The sequence below is a fragment of the Scardinius erythrophthalmus genome (assembly GCF_964197995.2).
Source record: "Scardinius erythrophthalmus genome assembly, chromosome: 7".
Taxonomy (NCBI): Eukaryota; Metazoa; Chordata; class Actinopteri; order Cypriniformes; family Leuciscidae; genus Scardinius; species Scardinius erythrophthalmus.
The window spans coordinates 31573493-31595132 of record NC_138227.1 but is presented as its reverse complement, the minus strand read 5'-3'; the positions used below and the strand labels follow the sequence as shown (position 1 = coordinate 31595132).

At 38.1% G+C, this 21640-nt stretch overlaps 1 protein-coding gene across 2 annotated transcripts in view; it reads left to right on the top strand.

The window, feature by feature from the left end:
* Positions 1–18919, top strand: part of LOC308693412 (LHFPL tetraspan subfamily member 6 protein) — an 87714-nt gene extending 68795 nt beyond the window's left edge. Inside the window, exons 3-4 of one of the 2 annotated variants that reach the window (XM_081370296.1) lie at positions 8902–9000; positions 18346–18919. In XM_081370296.1, coding sequence (XP_081226422.1) covers positions 8902–9000; positions 18346–18464 — 218 coding nt within the window. In that variant the 3' untranslated portion in view covers positions 18465–18919. The remainder of the gene's footprint in view (positions 1–8901; positions 9001–18345) is intronic. The other variant, XM_081370295.1, reaches the window with a different exon arrangement.
* Positions 18920–21640: the final 2721 nt, after the last annotated feature.

Below are 21640 nucleotides of genomic sequence, written 5' to 3'. Positions count from 1 at the left end.
ATCGGAACATAATAATTGGATTTTTTTTCTCACCTTTTAACCTCAAATACGTTTAATGCTGCTAAGAAATAAAAATAAAATGAAGGATGGATAACAGGAACACCACTTTATGACTATGCTAATTAGGTGTATTAGTGTTATATATGTCTCTCAGTGCTAAAATGAGGACAAAACTCACTTTATGATTAATGAAGACCTAAAAAATCATTCCTTTAGCTTTCCTTTAGCATCCAAGCATTCCTTTAATTTTTTAGGACGGTGGAGGCTGTACCCCTTTTGTTTTTACTTTTGAGTGCTGCGGGGCATTTCAAGCTGATTACACGCCTCTTTATCTCTTGACATTACTGACGACTTGAAAGAGAATTTATGATTTTGTTTAATATTCAGCAGGAATACATTAGCGTCACAACATGGGCTGCTGGCAAACACATTTGTGCCTCTGCTGCAGCGAAGATTATATAAATGCAAACTTTTAAAATAGCTGCGCTAAAAGTTTTAGTGGCACTAAATGTAAAATCTACAAGCTTGACTTTCTTTTGGATGATTTTTCATGATGAACGCTTATTAAAGGAGATAGATTTTTTCATGCACTGAAATTTAAGTCAAACTCTATGTTATAGGCTGTTGTTGGTGGTTACTGTAATGTGGACTGAGTGGTTATGTGGCATGTACTGTACACAAGCCCAAGTCTCCGTGTTCTTGAGAACAGGGTTACAGTTACATATTTGGCAGAAAACTGTTATCCTAAACAAAAAATTAAATTCCATTCAAGGTATACATTTTATTAGTTCATGCATTCCCTGGAATCAAACCTATGTTCGCTACTAGTTAGTTTGTAGTTTGGTTGCATAATTTGTTCTTAAACTTACCGTGAAATCAAAGGCACTTCTTATTTTTTAATGGAATATTGCAGTGTTTATTATAAATTATTTATCTGTGCACATCATTAGTTTCTTTCACATCATTACAATCTTTAATCAAAATAACTTCCCCTCTCTCTTCTCTCATCTTTTCTCTTCTCTGATGATGTGTTTACTGGCGCGAGGGCAGGGCAACCTGTCACTCACATGAGATCCACCAATAGCAAACCACAACCATCCAATCAGTTCTCAACGGACAAAATCAAGTCCCGCCCTACATTTGTTCATGTTCGAGAAGCCGTTTGATTGTGACAGTTTCACTCAGATATATGTCACAATAGTGAAGAAAAGACTATTAAATCATCTGTTTCACTAGTTGTTTGTAAGCTTGCATAGCCACATAACCAAAGCTTTATTGGTCATTGAAATACAATATAAAAATATATTTTTGTATATATTAATATAGATATGATAATAATATGAAGCAACTGTATCTGTTTGACACAGAAGAGCATTCATAATGTGAACCGGTGTAAATATCAAAAACATTTAGTTAAAAATAAAAATAAAGCATTAAAAAAATCCAAGTCAACACTTCTCATTTTTCATTTAGTTTAACTGGTACTAAAATGACTAATAACTAAAATTTTTTATTAAAAGTAAAATAAATCAAAACTATACAAACATATAAAATAAAATAAACATGTAAAATAAATAAAATGAAATAAAATAAACATTCATATAAAATATGAAAAATTGAAACTATAATAGTATGTCAATTATACTAAAATAACACTGGCTTTTGATCCCTATATATTTAGGGGCCAAGCACCAAAGGTGTGGAGGCACCTATTGTGTTTGTTCCGGTTCTTATTATTCTTCTTCTTCCAACTGGGCGTCTATGGCAGCCCATAGAACCGATTGCGGGAAAGTTGTTTTGGTTTGACATTCTGATAGAGGACAGTCCCAACATTAAATACACCAATTTTGGTGTTTCTAAGTCATTCCCTCTAGCGCCACCACCTGTCCAAAGTTCCACTCATATTTTGCTAATAACTTTTGAACCGTAAGGCCAATAAACAAAATTATTTTTTCATCTGATTCCTGAGCTAATGACGGTTCGATTGCACCCTATGACGTCATTTTCTGTCATAAAAATATGCCCGCCATCTTGATTTTTCAAAAAAAGCTACTTTTTCGAACTCGTCCTAGACGGTTTGTCCAATTTGCACGAAAATTGAACCAGATCATCTTCAGATAGTGCTGACAAAAAGTTATGGAATTCAAATTGATTCGTCAAACCGTTTTCGATAAACGCACAAATACATTTTACGTAGCGCTAGCAAAAACAGTCGTAAGGCCGTATCTCCGCAACGTTTTATCGTATTCAGACCAAACTTGGTACATATACTCACAAGCATGACTTGAGGCAACATGCTGCGTTTCGGCGCAGCGCCACCTACTGGTCCAGAGATATGAAAAATGGCTATTTTTGCTTATAACTTCTGAACAGTTTGTCCAAAAATCATAAAATGGGTCTCGTTAGATTCAGGGCAACATGCCGAGTCGACTGATATCCAATTTTACCATATCGGCCATTTTGACTGTCGGCCATTTTGAATTTTGTGCTAAAATGCTGTATTTTAAGAACGCATGAACGAATTGTTACGAAACTTGGTATGGGTCATCAGCACGATGTCCTGAAGGAGTGTGAGATGTTTCGAAACAGCGCCACCTAGTGGTGATTTTTTTTTCAAATGCTTATAACTTTGGGTGTGATCGACTTATTTTCATGAAGCTCATCTCATTAGACTCCTGAATCGTTGCCGAGTCCTACGATACCAAACATGCTAGGTTTTGCCTTACGGTTTGTGTAGCGTTGTGATTTAGCGCTTAAAAAACATTTGGCTATATCTTCGAAACCGCTACTCCGATCGAGACGAAACCACCGTCAGAAGGTCAATAATATAACTTTAATGCCCAAATGCGAAAATAATGATAGTAAGGGGTAGTAAATTCCAATCAAAGTCATGTGTCAGTCATTTTTTACGTGTTTTTTCATATAAATGTCTATAACTCCGAAGCGAATTGAGATATTTTCACCAAAATCGACACACATATGTATGGGCTCACTCTGAGGACACATAAAAAAAATGGTGGGACTGAGCCTCTTGGTGGCGCTATAATAGAACAAAACATGGAATTCCCATTGACTTCAATACAGTTTTGTGAAATAAAATGCTATACTAAACTAATGCATTGGTGTAATATTACGAAACTCAGAATGTGCCATCTGCACCATCCCCTGAAGGTACTCATAATATTTTGAGACAGCGCCTCCTAGTGGTCAAAAGTTATAACAAAATTTCCATAACTGCTAATAACTTTTGAATAAATTGGCCTATTGTAATGCAACTGGTCTTAATAGATTCCTTGGGTCAAGCTGAGAACATAGATACCAAGTTTTCCTTATTTGGCCAAACTTCCTGTCCGCCATCTTGATTTTCAGTCAAAATCTACTTTTTCGAACTCCTCCTAGACCGTTTGTCCGATTTTCACAAAAATCGAATCGTATCATCTCCAGACCGCGCCGACTAAAAGTTATGGATTTCCGAAACCGTTTTCGTATACCGCAGCAGCAAATTTGAGGCATGATAACAAAAGGACTATTCAGGCTTTATCTCTGCAATGCCTTGACATATTGACACCAAACTTTGTTTGTCTCATTGTCACTTCACTCTGACCACATCACATCAGTTTTGTGACTGCACCACCTATTGGTCAAAAGTGATAATCCATTAAATCATATTATTAATTACTGTTTCTATGATTTTTCAGCCATTTCGCCTATAATCCTCTTTAAATGTCTTTAATTGCTCATTGTTGCAGTTGGTCTGACACTTTCAGCAATGTTGGCATGTCTTGTCGTCTTATTCTGCTTGGCCCCGGTAATTGCTGCTTGCAGCTATATTTTGTATTGCCATTTTTACCGTTCTTCTCAAGTTGCGTGATTTGATGTATCATTCATCAAAAATATAAGCTATATTTTTTAGTCAAAAATATTGTGCATCAGAAGGTCTACTACATCTACAAAGGCATTGCGAACCATATAAAACTGCTTTGAGATTAAATCAAGAGTATGAGACGCTGTCATCTTTATCTTGCAACTGTACAGTTATGCATTTTTGAGGGTGTGAAATAGTTTCATTTAGAGCCTGCCTTTAAAAAACACGGGCATTAATGAGACATTAATAATTTGCACCTCCAAATGGCAAAGCACATTGTGATGATATCTTAATATACATTCCGGTGGGCTTTTATGATTTCCTCTCTCAAGTCCTGATTAATATCTCGTCTGTACACTTATTAAAAATGAGCAGCACAGAGAATTTGATTATCGTTGTGCTTGTGTTTGTGTGTGTGTGTGTAAGGACATCTCTCACCTCCCTCAAACTGTGTATAACAGCGTATAGATGCATGTCTTTTATCTCAGCCCACCACAGTAAGTGTGTGTGCGGTGTGACGGGGGTTAATCATCGCGCCTCAAAGTGCTCTCTCTCTCTCTCTCTCTCTCTCTCTCTCTCTCTCTCTCTCTCTCTCTCTCTCTCTCTCTCTCTCTCTCTCTCTCTCTCTCTCTCTCTCTCTCTCTCTCTCTCTCTCTCTCTCTCTCTCTCTCTCTCTCTCTCTCTCTCTCTCTCTCTCTCTCTCTCTCTCTCTCTCTCTCTCTCTCTCTCTCTCTCTCTCCCCACTAAAACTGATAGGCATGTGAGGGGCGAATTGAAAAGGATTAAGCTAATGTGATAGAAAAGCCCCTTAGCAGAAGACCTGCGGGCCGGTATCTATCCAGAGACAGAGCTCAGGGGGACTCTGTGTCAAGACCCTGGCTCATGAAATTTCAGAGATCTTCCTGTGGCACTGGGGACCAGGCCTCGGCCCGCTAGTTTCAGCAGGGATTCAACTGATCCCAGTCCATTTTTGGTGTGATACTTGTAGGATGATTTATTTATTTATTTTGTCACTAAAGGCTGGAATACAATACACATATTTTAAAATCTGAACAAAATTTAAAACACCAGGGATCATACACTTGCCGACTTCGTAAATGATTACAGAGAAAAACTGGGTATCATACACTAAACACTATCAGATTTTCAAATCGTTCTGAACATAACAAAGGTCAAATACTGAGGCTAATTTGTTACATGTGTTCTGTTCATTTACTTTTGTTATTTTATTGTATTTGTATATTGTATTTTATTTTATTGCAAAACTGGTAGATGGAGGACAGTTTTTTTTTTTTTCACTTAAGGTTTATTGTTGATTTTTTTTTTTTTTACAACAACAAAAAGAACATTTACAACACAGTGTCAGCTGTCATAGTGAATAAATTCCATTTTTTCCATCTCTCTTCGCAGATTTGTTGTTGTAGTCTTAAAATATATGTTAGTCTTTATGTTGTGAATTTCCTCCACAATGTCTCTCCAGTTTTTCAGGGTTGGGGGTTACTCTTTACACCATTTTCGTGTAATGGCCTTTTTTGATGCTGCCAGAAGGATTTTAATTAAAGGAGAACTTTGTAACTTTTTTAACTTAATAAAACTGTCTAGAAATCATTTGGATGGTTAAACAACCTGTTCTGGTGATATTGGTGACTTTCCCCGCTCCCCCCAGCGTTCCCAGGCGGAAAACCAACCTTGCAACTTGGGGACTACCGTCCCGGCAAAATAGAAATTGGAAGTCTCGTGAGAAGCGAGAACGAGAACTAACGCGAAACACGAATCGCTTTACGGCAATTCAACATAAACACACACGCATGTATGATGTATTACCAGATTACCCACCTCGGTAGACAAAGCTCCACATGATTCAGTTGGCTTGCTCCGATCAAAACAAACGCACATGAGCAGCGGTAGAGAGGGGGAGGAGGCCGGCGCAAGTGAGTTTTTTACGACCGTGTTGTTACATATACGCCCCCCACAGCTGTAGGGGGAGCTCGTGGGGAAAACATGCGACAACAAAAGGGAAAATCAGCGAAGAAGTGACTAGAGTTTGCTAGAGTTGCCGAGTTCTCCTTTAAGTATTTGTCTTTATTTTGCACTTTCTTTTCTGTTAGACTTCCGAAGTACAGTACTGAGCATGTCTTTGGTAGTTTATATTCAAGTATTTTCCCTGATTCCTCCCAGATACTATCCCAGTATTGGGATAATTTTGTGCACTGCCAAAAAAATATGTGCATGAACCACATCCTGTTCACCGCACATCCTCCAGCAGGGCTGACATACTGATGAGGTAGCCCTCTTGATCTTTGGTGTTATAAAAAATCTTACCACATTTTTCCAACAAAATATTTTCCAATTTCTAGAACTAGATGTGGTTAGTTGAGTTTCACATATGTCATACCATTCGTCATCACCTGTTTCTACTAATAATTCTTTTTTCCATTTATCTCTAATATAAAGTATTGAAGTTCTTCTGTTGGATACCAATCCCTGATACAGTTTAGATATCAACTTTTCTCCTTTGCTCCTATATGCACACCCCAAAATTTCGGTTATAACATTTATTTCACTCGGGAGGTCTGGCCTTATCTCCCTTTGATAATGGTCTCTAACCTGAAGATACATATAGAAGTCTTGATGTTCCAAATCAAATTTCTGCCTTAAATTCTGAAAGCTTATAATTTCCCCTTTTTTGATAAAATTACTTAGTATGTTCAGACCTCTATTAGCCCAGTTTTTAAATTTAGAGTTCATAACTCCTGGTTTAAAGTTTGAATCGTACGCCAACCAGCTAAATATCTTTATCTCCTTCTCCATTTTATACCTTTTTACTAATTTGAACCAGACGATGGAGGACAGTTTTAGTAGCGATGCATCAGTGTTATTGTAATGGATCACAAGTAATGCGAGTAATGTAATCAGATTACTTTTTAAGGAACTAGTAATGTAATGCATTACTTTTAAATTTACAACAAAAAATCTGAGTTACTTTTTTCAAATAAGTAACGCAACCCAGCAAGCAATTTTGCGTTTAAAAGACGCATAATAGCCGTCCAAACACAGCCCAGACGTCTAGGCTAAAACAAGGCAGAATTTGGGCTGTCAGTGAAAATTTAAGCTAATTAATTAAACCATCAAAATGAATCTAAACCATCGCCCAATAATAGACTAGTCATCAATTAGATAACAAAGAAATGAAATGAGTGAAGAAATGAAACCAAACACCTTGTAATAATGGTTTACTGTGCTTACATGATGGAATATCATACATCTCGCATGTTATTTTGGCTAAAACGACATGTAACCAAATTTAAGGTTATTTTGGCTAGAAGTGGGTTACTCATAGCCGGACTATATCGGGTCTATAGTTAACCTAGATGGTGAAATGATGGCTATTGCTTGCTGGGAAGTTACTTTGTTTTCCCTTTTATCCACTGACAGCTCTCATGTCCTCATGCTGAGAGAAATCGGGAGTAAGTGGAGAGGTGTTGTGTGTGCTGTGTGTAAACATGATGATTATTGTAGTTCTAGTGTCTTTGCTAGACCTTTGATGATCCAGTTCAACCATACAAATAAGCAAAAATGACTTCAGATAAACATCACATTTGTGGTTCATGTTTTTGTTTTTATTGCTAAAGTAAGAGTGTTGAACTTTCTTCTGCATCCAATTCTTCTCCAATCCAGAACAGTAGCAGCTGAAAGGTTTGTTTGAGCGGCGCCCTCTACTGTACTGGAGTGAATTTGCATTTCCTTCAGCCTGAGGCTTATTCAGTTCACTTTTGGTGTGAAAGGGCCTTTACAGTTCCCAAAAATAAAACTTTTGTTTTTTTCTTATTAAAAAACAAACAAGCAATCCAAGCCCAGGTGAGAAAAAGTAACACAAAAAGTAACAACACATTACTTTCCACAAAAAAGTAACTAAGTACCACATTTAGTTGCTTTTCTAGGGAATAACACAAAACTGTAACACATTACTTTTTAAAAAGTAACTTTTAAAAAACTCGCCAACGCGACGACGCTTCATTCACTATCGGCTCAAAATATCAAACTTGTTTTGATATCCTCCGAATGATTGGAATCATAGTCTGAAGCTGAAAAATTGGTGTCTGTGCCCAATCGCCCATCATACATTATGGGATTTTCTGTAAAATCCCAATCTCACACTGTCACTGTCACTCAATCTCTCAAACTGTCACAGATTTTCTGCAATTATTGTCAACTCATCTAGACTGCAAATTGGGTCAAAAATTGGTGCAAAAATCGTGAAGCCTTTGATTATGTTACTAACCTCATTTTTGGTTTAAAGGCAGTTTCTGTCTTATTATTGTAACATGTTCACTAGTTTTTGGGTTTGTTTTGGACTTTTATTTTAAAGTGTATTTTCTGTTTCCATTGTTTCCTGTGTTCACTTCTTGTTTTTAGTTCCCGTGTTCCCACTCCCTCATTTGTTACTTTAGCGATTCATTTCTATCACCTGTGCCTTGTCAAGCCCCTTGTTACCCAGAGTATATAAACCCTTGTGTTTCAGTCTTTGTCTTTACATGTTTTGGTAAAGCTGTTGCGTTTCCGGTCCCCGTTGAATTATAGTGTGTGTTCTAGTTTGGAATATTGTCTTCCCTGTTTGGATTTTCTTTGTTTGTTTGGATCCATCAATAAATTGCTGCAAATACATCATCCTCTTCCCTTCTGCACCATAACAATTATAATGTTTCTTAGAATATTTGATGACAATTTACAATAAGGTCCCATTAGTAAACATTAGTTAACTGCTTGTTTAGGTGTTCGGGGTAGTTCTAGGTGGCAGCTTACTTTTAGGCAATGGTATTTTTATAGTCTGATCACTAAATGAATAGCACAGGCCACTTTATTTGAGGTGTCATTCATGTCTGTAGCACAAAGTGTGTAGTTAAAGTTTAAAACTTTGAAAAACCTTAGCAAATCTTATGCTTAGCAAACGCCACTAATGATTGTGTGCATGCGTATAGTCTGTTATACATGACATGAGTAACGTCATTCATGTCTTCTTGTGTCTGTTTCCTCAGGTCTGCTCATCGGGTCAGGCTGTGCTCTGTATCCTCTCGGGTGGGACAGTGAGGAGGTCCGACAGACGTGTAACAACAGCTCAGATCAGTTTCAACTTGGTACGTCCTCATGTCACCTTCACTCTGAACTTTATATACATCTTCAAACATCTGCATTATTTACAGTGATAGCACTGAACTATTAATGCACTTTGTCCAACAATTGACCTTGCTTTAGAGATCCTTGGTAAAAAAGAGGTACACTTTAGCATACTATAAAAAGCACTTAAATATATATGGTAAAATATGTAAATAAGTGCAGACTAAATGTAATGTTGTTAACTGCATACTATTTGCAATAAAATATAAATGTATTATACATTCATATTAAATGCAATTAGCTGAACTTTAGAGTTCTTTTTCTTTAATTACTTCTATTGTCTTTGAAACATGGTTAATGTGTACTTTAAATTATTAATCAAGTACTTTGCATGTGCTTTAGTATGTTCAACACATTAAAATAAGTGTATTTTAAAGTAAAACTTTTAATTTGAAATTATTACAAAGTGCATTTTTTAAAAGTGTACTTAAGAGTGTAAAGGAACAGCCACGGAAGTGTGCTCTCTTAAAGTATGCTTAAGTGGCCTTTTATTTAATTAATAATATATATATTTTTTAAATATATACTTAAAATCTTTTTTTTTTTTACTAAAATAATAATACATTTGAAGTACACTACAAGTGCACATTAAATACGATTAAGTGCAATTCTTTTTCACAAGGTATAGTTCACTCATAAATTTGCTGCCTGTTTTATCATTCATCAGATTCAAATTGTGCATTCAATTGCTTTAAACAGTAACAGCACAGCTCTCTTCAACAAGCCACATAGTTTTGAGCCATCATTCACGTTCAAAGTATGACCGATAGTTAGAGCAATTCTTGCCTTAACAAACAACACTAAATGTTGCAACAAACTATGAGTCACCATGAGACTGGCAACATGAAAAGGATAGAATGCAAATGACCGTTGATTCAAGTACTCAGACTTGTAGAGAGAGCTTGTTTAGCATTCACCGCCCATAATACAAATGACAGGCTGTGTCTGCATTAGGAAAATCCCAGACCTCGGCTGTTTGTCAGAAGGTATATTTTTTATTATAAAAAAACAATATCGAGTTGCTATTGCAACAGCTATTTAGAGTGAAAAGGGCTGCATGATTTCAAAGTAAGAAGCTGCATTATAGTGTAACATCTGGCTCAAACAAATTGGGAGGAATTGAGAATATTTCTTTCCTGAGGTTGTCTGCTCTCACTCTGGGGAGTTTTACTATTTTAAAGGCAGCACATGATTTGAAAGCAAAGGGCAAATGCGTCAAAGTTGTTTGAAATATTTGCCGCAATGGGGGAACAAACAAATGTGGCCCAGAAGTTTTGCATGTCTCCCTATGAGTGTTGCTTTAAATGAGACATCAAGAGGTTTTGGTCCTTTGATGTACCTGTAGGGAGCCTCAGGGTCTTGCATTCTGTCTTTCTTTCTTTTAAGTTATAGAATCTGGTCGTTTCTGTTCATTTTGTAATTTGAATTACCTGCTGATCCACTAAGCAGCCGTAGTCTGTTTTATTCCCATCGGTCTGATGCTATGTTTAGCGTGAATGCCCTTGAACTTATATAAATGCAAATAACTGCATGGCACTCTCCAATTTTATGTAATTAATCATCATTATGATTCCACTGTTTTTCTGCCTTTAATTAGCAGCTTCATTTGTACTAATAAAATATTCAACACTTCACTGATTTTAGAAGCTATGTTCATTTGACTTTGGCATGAATGCTAAAAACTTTATATTTTGGTCCTAGATGTACATTTTTGTACTAGACTAAAAGTAAAACTAAAACCATAAAAAAAAAAAACATTTTCATTACTTGAAATAAAATATTTTAAAAAAGTATTTCAGTATTTGTTTCAGTAATGCTGGGTACACACCAAAAGATTTTTTACATCTTATAAGAATTTCAAAATGTGATAGACCACAAACATGAGGACAAAAAATCCTAGATTTAACCATTTTGCTCCTATAGTGTGTGGTGTGCCATGATGCCACACACAAACAGATTTTCAACCAGAGTCTCAACTGTGAACACAGGAAATCTCGCAAAATCTCGCGAGACCTCAGAATAAGCATGGCGAACGATATGCAGGAAGAAATTGCGATGATGGTGTTTGGAAAGGTTTTACACAACACGTTGTATAAACATTTGTGCTGTTGCCACAAATCAACAAGCTGATCCTCCACCTCTGCTGTCCACATCAATTTCAGTTTGTGCTGTGCCATGAGTGCGTTTGTTATGCTTCCGTCTTCCACCATCTCGCTTTCTGATTGGATATTGTTTCGTTTCACGTGATAATCTCCAGAGTGTGCGCGCGTTTGTCTTTGGGGTTCCCCCCACACATCAGGATTTCTGATCGTAAATATTAAACATGTTGAATATTTATGATTTGTGATAGGGCGTTTCTCCGACGTTCTTCCAATCAGGTTCTCTTAACACACCTCACACAAAGGGAAAATCTGATAATCTGTAGAACCATCAAGATAATCGGGACATATCTGGGATTGTCGGAAGGGGGGAAATCGGCCCAAAATCAGCCCGATTATCTTTTGGTGTGTTCCCAGCATTAGTTGCCAAGGAAACATTTCTCATATCCTTTTGATTAAGTTATTAAAGTACTAACATAAACTAAATGAAAACTAAAAACTAAAATGTCTTAGGGAACCGGGAAGGGGAACAAGACGCTGTGTCTTGTATTGATGCTATGGGGAACGCAATCACAAGACCAGTGTCAATTGGAACAAGTCAATTATCATTGGATGATACAGATGGACAGATAGCAGTCCATGACGTCACACGCGGAGCGCTCGCGAGTATAAAAGGGTGCCTGAGTTACACATCATCAACTTTTATCTGAGGGAAACGGTTTAGAAACGGTTTCTTTTTTAGTTTATTGCGGCTGGAACATCAACAAAAAGTATGGCAATGGTAATCTCAGGTATTGTTTATGTGCTTTATTTAATGTTAAAAGCATGTAATGCGACTTTGAATATCATTTAGTGCTCCCAGCTTTGTAGCCATATGAAAGCAACAATGGATAATTCAGATCTCAGACCTCAGATCTTGAAAAGAACGTTCAAACTGTGAACAAACAAGTGTATTCTATGACAAAGATTGTTTTAGTAACCTGCCTGTTCTGATTATCTGTGGTTTTTGATTGATTTTGTCACATCTCGTAGTCGCATCACGTTGTCGCTGGAATCTTATTGCATCACATCTGGTTAGGACACGGTGTAAGACGTTTTCTTTCAAAGTGGAACTTTGCTGCTGCTTCTGGTATTGGCACTATGGGGAACCAACACCCACTATGCCATGCTGAGGGAATGCCTGCCTCACTAGACTGTGAATATGCACAAACATAGAGGGCATAGCATAAATTGACTTTACAGACTACCCAGCCAGAGACAAAAGCCTGTCAACCCCATGGGCGCATCCCATGTGACTCATATAGTGGTATTACTCCCTAAGCCAACATATTAGGAAAGATCCCCACTAGGAAAGCTACTATGCTCAACAGCAAGGGAAGTCCTGGCTGTTACAATTTCCTCTCTCCCTTGCAGGACAGGCCTCAGCCCTATATGGCCTCAAGAGCAGAACAGAACAGGAAATACTCAACATAGCCTCAGCTGTGGCAAGCATACCTGACAAGTATTTGAAAATGCCAAAAACCAGTCAGTATCTGATGTGACCACCTTTTGCCTCACACAGTGCAACACATCTCCTTCGCATAGAGTTGATCAGGTTGTTGATTGTGGCCTGTGAAATGTTGGTCCACTCCTCTTCAATGGCTGTGTGAAGTTGCTGGATATTTGCAGGACCTGGAACACGCTGTCGTATACGCCGATCCAGAGCATCCCAAACATGCTCAATGGGTGACATAACCGGTGAGAAATGCTGGCCATGCAAGAACTGGGATGTTTTCAGCTTCCAGGAATTGTGTACAGATCCTTGCAACATGGGGCCGTGCATTATCATGCTGCAACATGAGGTGATGGTCGTGGATGAATGGCACAACAATGGGCCTTAGGATCTCGTCACGGTATCTCTGTGCATTCAAAATGCCATCAATAAAATGCACCTGTGTTCGTTGTCCATAACATACGCCTGCCCATACCATAACCCCACCGCCACCATGGGCCACTCAATCCACAACGTTGACATCAGCAAACTGCTCACCCACATGACGCCATACACGCTGTCTGCCATCTGCCCTGTACAGTGAAAACCGGGATTCACCCATGAAGAGAACACCTCTCCAAAGTGCCAGACGCCATCGAATGTGAGCATTTGCCCACTGAAGTTGGTTACGACGATGAACTGCAGTCAGGTCGAGACCCCGATAAGGACGACGAGCATGGAGATGAGCTTCCCTGTGACGTTTCTGACAGTTTGTGCAGAATGTCTTTGGTAATGCAAACCGATTGTTGCAGCAGCTGTCCGGGTGGCTGTCTCAGACGATCTTGGAGATGAAGATGCTGGATGTGGAGGTCCTGGGCTGGTGTGGTTACATGTGGTCTGTGGTTGTGAGGCCGGTTGGATATACTGCCAAATTATCTGAAACGCCTTTGGAGACAGCTTATGGTAGAGAAATGAACATTCAATTCACGGGCAACAGCTCTGGTGGACATTCCTGCAGTCAGCATGAATGAATGTGTTTGGGATGCACTGGATCGGCGTAAACGACAGCGTGTTCCAGGTCCTGCCAATATCCAGCAACTATGCACAGCCGTTGAAGAGGAGCCATTGAAGAGGATTTATTACAATACAGTAAAACTGCACATTTTAGAGTAGCCTTTTATTGTGGCCAGCCTAAGGCATACCTGTGCAATAATCACGCTGTCTAATCAGCATCTTGATATGCCACACCTGTGAGGTGGATGGATTATCTCGGCAAAGGAGAAGTGCTCACTAACACAGATTTACACATATTTGAGAGAAATAGGCCTTTTGTGGACATAGAAAAACTCTTAGATCTTTGAGTTCAGCTCATGAAAAATGGGGGCAAAAACAAAAGTGTTGCGTTTATAATTTTGTTCTGTTTAAATTTTAACGACCCTAGAGTAATTAGGGGAGAATTGCTCATACCCTGACTTGAGTAAATGGCACTTCTCCAGGACTCACTATAGTTAATGGTTCAACTAAAGAACTACTGCTACAATAAGTATGGGGGGAATAAGGGGGGACACCATTAGTTATCCACCTCTACTCATTGGTTTGTAACACTGATCATACCTATATAAGCACTCCACCAAAGGGGAGCATACATCCCTTCTTCCAGACCCAGCAACAGTTGGGGAGGGAGGTAAGCGAAACAGAGGGACTTTTGTGAATTTCCCATTATAGTTCCATTCACTTAGCTCTACCCTAAGGTGTACTTGAGCAGCTTACTAAAGTGACCATTCAAGATGGTAACGTACATTCTTACCCTTTACTCGGGAAAGGGAGGCAAATGAGTGCAGGACATAATGGAGTTTTCCCAATAACTCTCATCACCTATGCTCTGAACCCCAAGGAAGCCGCAGGGGATACTAGGTCCCTCTTGGCAGATTTCATGGTGTTTCACAGGCCTGGATTTCAAAGGCCTGTCTTTCCTCCGCATATGCCTTTCCATGAGCCCCATGGCGGTAAGCAGAGGAGACAGATTTATTTGATAACATCCACCTCTACTTTGCCAACTTATGACCCCACAATCAAGGCTGACGTGCTGCTTCAGCAGACATGGGGCCCGAACTGTGAGGTGCAAACACTTGACTTTCATCCCACAAGAAAAAACTCAAGTGAGAGGGGATCTCCCTCACCACGGCTCATCACAGTGAACGCATTCAGTTACAGGGGAGGAGGTGGATTATTAATAAAACATGCCTCAACTCTCTCTGCATCTAATTCCTCAGAATAAGACCTGTCACATTAAATCTGTCAGGTTGAAATCAGCCACAGAGCAGCATCCTCAAATGAAATGAAAAAAAAACATACCAGGAGAAGCCCAAAAGGAAAAACTATCGTCAGTCTCCTCCCTATGCTCCGTCTACAATCCCCATGATTGATCCTTACCATTCTCGGTGGTCCCGCGAGGTGCAGACGCTCAACTCTCATCCCTCAAGAGAGAGTCAAGCATGGGTTACCCTGTGAGTCAGTCCTAGAGCTCCTCCTGTCCAATTTTAGGGGAAAATCCATCTGAGACGTCTTTCTTAGGCGCGCCAAAAGAACACAACAGACACACTTTTTATTTTACTACATCCCTTTACGTAAATATTTTTTTCTTCTTAAAAACTATAATTTCTTTATTTTAATAACCCAACAAATTACTCATTCAGGCTTTCCAATAGGTTGCACGTAAAAAAGGGGAAAAAAAGTAGCTCGATTCTTTCTGCCCGTCGGGCTGCCGCAGAGAAGATGTATACAGCTTTGCAAGAATCGCCGAAAATTCCGTGATGGGCCCACGGAAGTGAACACGGCCCCTTAAGTTAAGGAAAAGGTTGTGGGTGGTTTACGTTTCCATGACACGCGGGACAACAACGGGACGGTTGGGTTTAGGAAAAGAAGAACGGGACAGTTGGGTTTAGGAAAAGAACAACGGGACGGTTGGGTTTAGGAAAAAAAGAACGGGACGGTTGGGTTTTGGAAACTTGACATGCAGGACACGATTCCCGGTCTCCTGGGTGAAAGTCCTGTGTTGTTTGACCCATCCACCACCCCAACCTGGATTTTCGCCCCTGTCATACTACTCGCTACCGTAGTCGCTCTTAATGCTACGGAATTGTGCTGACCATCAAGAAAAAGAAAAAAAAAAAAAGATAAACTTGTCCGTGTACACGAATCATTAGATTCAATTACGTGACCATTTCACGAACTACTGTGAGACTGGGCTGGTCTGACAGGGTGGGGGGCGTGGCATCACGATGGTGGCTCTCTATCGTGATGTCGGTCAGCCATCGTCCATCGGCACAACCCTAATTCTTATCTCTCTAGAGAAAATCAAGCAATAACAGAGCCTTTACTGAGAATGCATCGACATGAGTTCCTCCAACATCTTCTAGAGCTGAACGCGCTCCATGCAAACACTAGATTCTTATGTCTCTAGAGAGAATCAAGCAATAACTGAGCCTTACTGAGAATGCATCGACATGAGTTCCTCCAACTTTCTCAAGCGCCGAATGCGCTCTGTGCAAATGCTAGATTTGTATCCCTTGGGAGAAAATCAAGCAAGAACAGAGCTTCTTACCACAAATGCAACATAAAGAGCATGTCCAGCTTCCTCGAACGATCCAACCAGCTCTTATCTTACACGCGCATACAAACAAGCGGCTCCTGAAGACAAAAAAAGCTGATGACGTGTAGGGTTGGGTACCAAAACCCGGTTCCAATAGGGAACCGGTTCCGACGTAAACAGTAGTAACGAGACCGAATAAGAACGAAACTTTCGGTGCCTGATTTCGGTGCCTGACGTTTTTTACCGCCCCCTATAAAACATCTCGCGGCACGAATGATCCAATAATAAAACATCTCCAGTAAACCAGCAGAGCATTCATTTAGTTCGTTTGTTAAATAAGAGATGATCTAGCGCTGAAATGTGTTTTTTAAATCAAGTGATCAAAGTGCTCGTTGCCGCTGCGATCAGTGGTGCGGATACAGTGTTTTCTCTTGTGGCTCGCGCACACCGCACTGTCTTCACTCGGACGCGCGCTTCAATACGTTGCGGAGATCGAACTATTTATGAGGCGCCGTCTATATGATTATGTGCGCGGAGAGTTTGTGTGTGCGTGCTCGCGTCTCAGATGAGTATGTGCGCGGAGAGTTTGTGTGTGTGTGTGCTCACGTCTCAGATGAGTATGAGTTCCGCGTCTCGTGTGTGTAGAGTTTGCGTGTGTGTGCATGAGCGACTTTAGATGTGACGTTGTGCATTTCATATGTATTAGTTTGAGCATTCAGAAGTATACATGTATGTGTGACTACTTAGTATATGTGTATGCAAGGGTTTCATATGTGCATGAATGAATTTTGATTTAAGCCCTAGACGGCGCCTCATATCTATTCGTTCTGGTGAAATCACAAAATATAATGGACACAAAGTGTCTCTGCTTGATATACAACCACTGATGAGCATAATCGGTTTTGAAAAAAACAAAAACCAAAAAAAAACTACGAATGCGTATTAGAACCCAAAACCTCTGACACGCTTGACTAAAGTTCAAGTTCAGCTGCCAGTGTTCCTCTTCGGATAAGTCTAGTATTTTAATGCCAACTGCAAATCTTGCATATCAAGTATGAAGTACAGTATATCAATATCAAGTATATTTATATGAGGCTATACTGTGTGTGTTAAATATTTCTGCTCAGTGTCAGATATTTCTCTGTTTTGTAAAAGTCATAGTATGAGAAGAAAAAATTTTGATCTAAACTCAAGTGTTTTTCGGCTACATCACGGCACAATTTTTCATTTAATCAGGAATCAGAATTTTTTTTTCAGAAAATCTCTCTCTCTCACACACACACACACACACACACACACACACACACACACACACACACACACACACACACACACACACACACACACACACACACACACACACACACACACACACACACACACACACACACACACACACACACACACACACACAGAGAGGTATTATTTTTTTGATAAAGTGTGTGCGGTTTAGTTTTCTTAAGTACCGTTTCAAGAACCGTTTAAGCACTGGAACCGTTTGAAAAATACAGAGTAGGTACTGGTATCGGATAAAACCCAACCAATACCCAACCCTAATGACGTGTAACTCAGGCGCCCTTTTATACTCATGAGCGCTCTATGTGTGACGTCATGGACTGCTATTTGCAAATGATTATATAGACATATAAAACAATCAAACAAATAAACTTACAAAAACAGAAAACTTAATCACTAAAATTTTAGCTACATTTTTAGCTACATTTAAAATACAAATAAAAATAGAACAATAAAATATAATTCAAAATATTAACAAAAACTGTAATAGTATAAAATGATACTAAAATTTCGTTGGTGCACTGAACTCTGCATGTTCCAAGGAAGCAGGAGCAAATTTTTGTGTCTAGAGCAACTGGCTGAAAATTATATTATACTTAAAACGGTTAATGCTATAAGGTTTGAGAGACTTTAGGGATATTAACAACATCTGAATCAGTGTGCCAAATTTTACAACTTTGTACCATACTTTTCCATAAGCTACATTAAGTAAAGAAAAAAAATCTTTGTCACATACCATTTCTTGATAAACATCATCCATCACACATATGATTCCTTCATTCTTTGTCATTTGAAGCTTTTAGAAGTTCACTAATGCCCACACTCTTTGTCTCGGTCTTGTCTTCAGGCTCTTGTCAGATCGGCTGGGCATATTACTGCACCGGGGCGGGCGCCGCCTCCGCCATGTTGCTGTGCACTTGGCTCGCTTGTTTCGCAGGGAAGAAACAAAAGCAATATCCGTACTAGAAGAACCGACCTCAACTACAGCCTGAACCACAGTAGGATGGATGCCTCAGACTCAGTGGAGACATGCTCTGCGGCCCAAGGCATGATGGCTTTCCTCAATTACTGCAACTCCGACTCATAAAGACTCATAATGCTCATATGGACATTTTTGTGATTGATATGAGCATGCGCTTTTCAAAGAGACGTGAAATTTGACAGTACTTCCTCTGCTCTCTAAACAACTAGAGAGTGTTTAACAAAAAGGACCAATTATTGTTTTTTTTTATCACTGTTATTAATTTCACAGGCGTGCTTGTTTCTTTTTTCTCTTTCTCTGGAATTGATATTGTAAAAGTAAGCTTTGGTTCGTGTATAGAAAGATGGGTAACCATTTACTTGAAGTCTGTATATATAATGTAGTAGTAGTATTATGCCCAATAATACATCTTATAATCACTTGTATATTAAAAACCTTTAAATAATGAAATGCATTAGAAATTAGGCTTTCATTTGAAAAATATTTATCAGTGTGTGTATGTGTGTATATACATATATATATATATATATATATATATACATATATATATATATATATATATATATATATATATATATATGTATATGTATATATATGTATGTACTGCATATATGTATATATATGTGTATGTATATATATATATATGTATATATATATATATATATATATAGAGAGAGAGAGAGAGAGAGAGAGAGAGAGAGAGATACAGTAGACAGATAAAATTAATTAATAAATAGTAAAGTAAAAGTGTTGTACTGCTGCCATGGACAGTGGTGAAATATAAATTAGCCATCATTATAAAATATTTTATCAGAATAAAGTATTCTGTAGAGCCATGTTATAAAATATATATTGTTTACGTAAATATATAAAATTGCAATGTGTGTTATAAGGAATAATGATTTATAATGCTTTAAAAATACCTTCATACATACATTATATATACAGACTTCATGTATGCTTGAGATATATTTATCATTATTGTGGAGTGTTTATATTTACATATCCATTGTGAATTGCAATAATAATCTATGGTTAATATCTCTATATTACCTTTTTTGTTTTAAAGCTTGATCATTTTTTATATAAATGTATACTAGATATATAGAGTACAATATATGTTCTACAACATGTTTTTATCTTGTTGACATATTGTGTTTAAAATATGATAAGGAGAAGTCATTGCTTATTTGATTACATTTTTGTTTGTGAATAAAAGCTGTGTATCTACATTTTGTTTTTTACGGTTTTTATATATAAATAGTAAACTATAAGTATGATTTTATGAAATAATGCATGCTGACGGCTTCAATAGAAGCAAATACCACTGATTAACAACCTCGTAACTGACAGTAGTCTTAAAGGTTTATAAGTTATAATTAAAATGAGTTTACCTATAGAGAAAAATTAATGGAGATTTTAATTTCAGGACCCGACTGTTGTGCTCTTTACGCAATTCTAACATTACATTTAGCATTACAACATAACAACCTGACACAAAAGCTTTTGCTTTCTGTTTTTTGCATAATGTTAATTGCATTTCAAGTAATTAACTCCAAAATCATCAGGTATATTAATGAGAGAGCAACTCTTGACAAGAATCAGGGAAAGAATGTGTGTTTTTACTTGGTTGGTAATGTATTTGCAGTCCGTGTTTCTCTTCATGACATATGAATAACTTTGGTGTGATGAATTCATCAAGCATCCCATCACACACACACACACACACACACACACACACACACACACACACACACACACACACACACACACACACACACACACACACACACACACACACACACACACACACACACACACACACACACACACACACACAAAACATTACTCAAGAAAAACTAACACCAAGTATAATTAAAGTCCCCCTGTAGTCAAAAATGTTATCCCATAAAACTCATCTTTGATCACCAAAATTACATATTTTAATGTTTTTCCCTGGAAAAAAAAAAATTGATGCCTTAAAATAGCTTGAATGTAACTCTACACCCTTTCCTTATTTAGTAAATACGGTTCTATAAATATGCAAATTAGCCCCGCCTCCACTCACTCACCCCAGCTCAGAGATCCACTCGTTGACGATCACTCGTTGATCTGATTGGTTACAAGATAGTTTGTGAGGTCAGAAACACCAGCGATTTCAAACCGTGTTTTTGAGACTGTCTTTGGTTCACTACAGTTTTAAGGAGAAAATACTCAGCAATGGTGTCGACTTATGAATTTGCACATGGTTTGTCTTATATTAAAAACACATAAACAACATTAAAAGCTGGATTTTCACCACAGGGGGACTTAATAACAAGTATGCCAGTAAGTATGAAGTGTAGGCGTGCACTGGCAGAATCCATGCTATGTATGCAAAGGCCATTGTCACAGGTTTTTTTACGGGCTTCTTGAAGCTTTGAAACATTTGCGTATCAATTCCTAGTCTAGCCACAATTCCAAAAAGAACAGGATGGCCTCATCATTGAAACCCATGAAAATATCATGCTAAGTAAAATAAAATATTACCCACACTACATTAAATCTAAGTCCACAAATGTACCTGCATTAGTTCTTGTGAGGGTTTGGGTGTTTACTCATTAGCACCAGCTACAACCATTTTTCATACATAATATACAACGTTGTACACACCATTTGCATAATGATACATGTTAAAAGTCTATATGAAATGGCATTTGCAAGCACTTCTATAATTTGACAGTTCAGAATGAAAATATGAAGAAGGGAAATAAAGTAGGCTGAGACATTTTATCCATCAGGAATTCATTAGATGGTTCATAGTTGTTACATTTAATGAAATATTGTAAAATCAAATATTTTCTTTTGAATAATGTGCAGCGATAAAAATATGAAACATTAAAATGTTTTATAATGCCTGTGAAACAAATCTTTCACGTGACTCTATTATCAGGTGTTAAAGAAAGCTGAAGTTGAATGATACATGTGGTGGTTATAATAATTCATACCCTGAACTGGCTCACTCATTAGTGAGGCATGAAGCTGCTCCTGTGATCTGTTCCCATAATGAGAATACCCATGATACCTTCCACACACTGAGGAAACCTCCGTGTCTCTTTCATTCTCACTTCTAAGAGCTCCTGTCTGTTTGGTGCTAAGTGTCTCTCATTTCTGTGTAAGA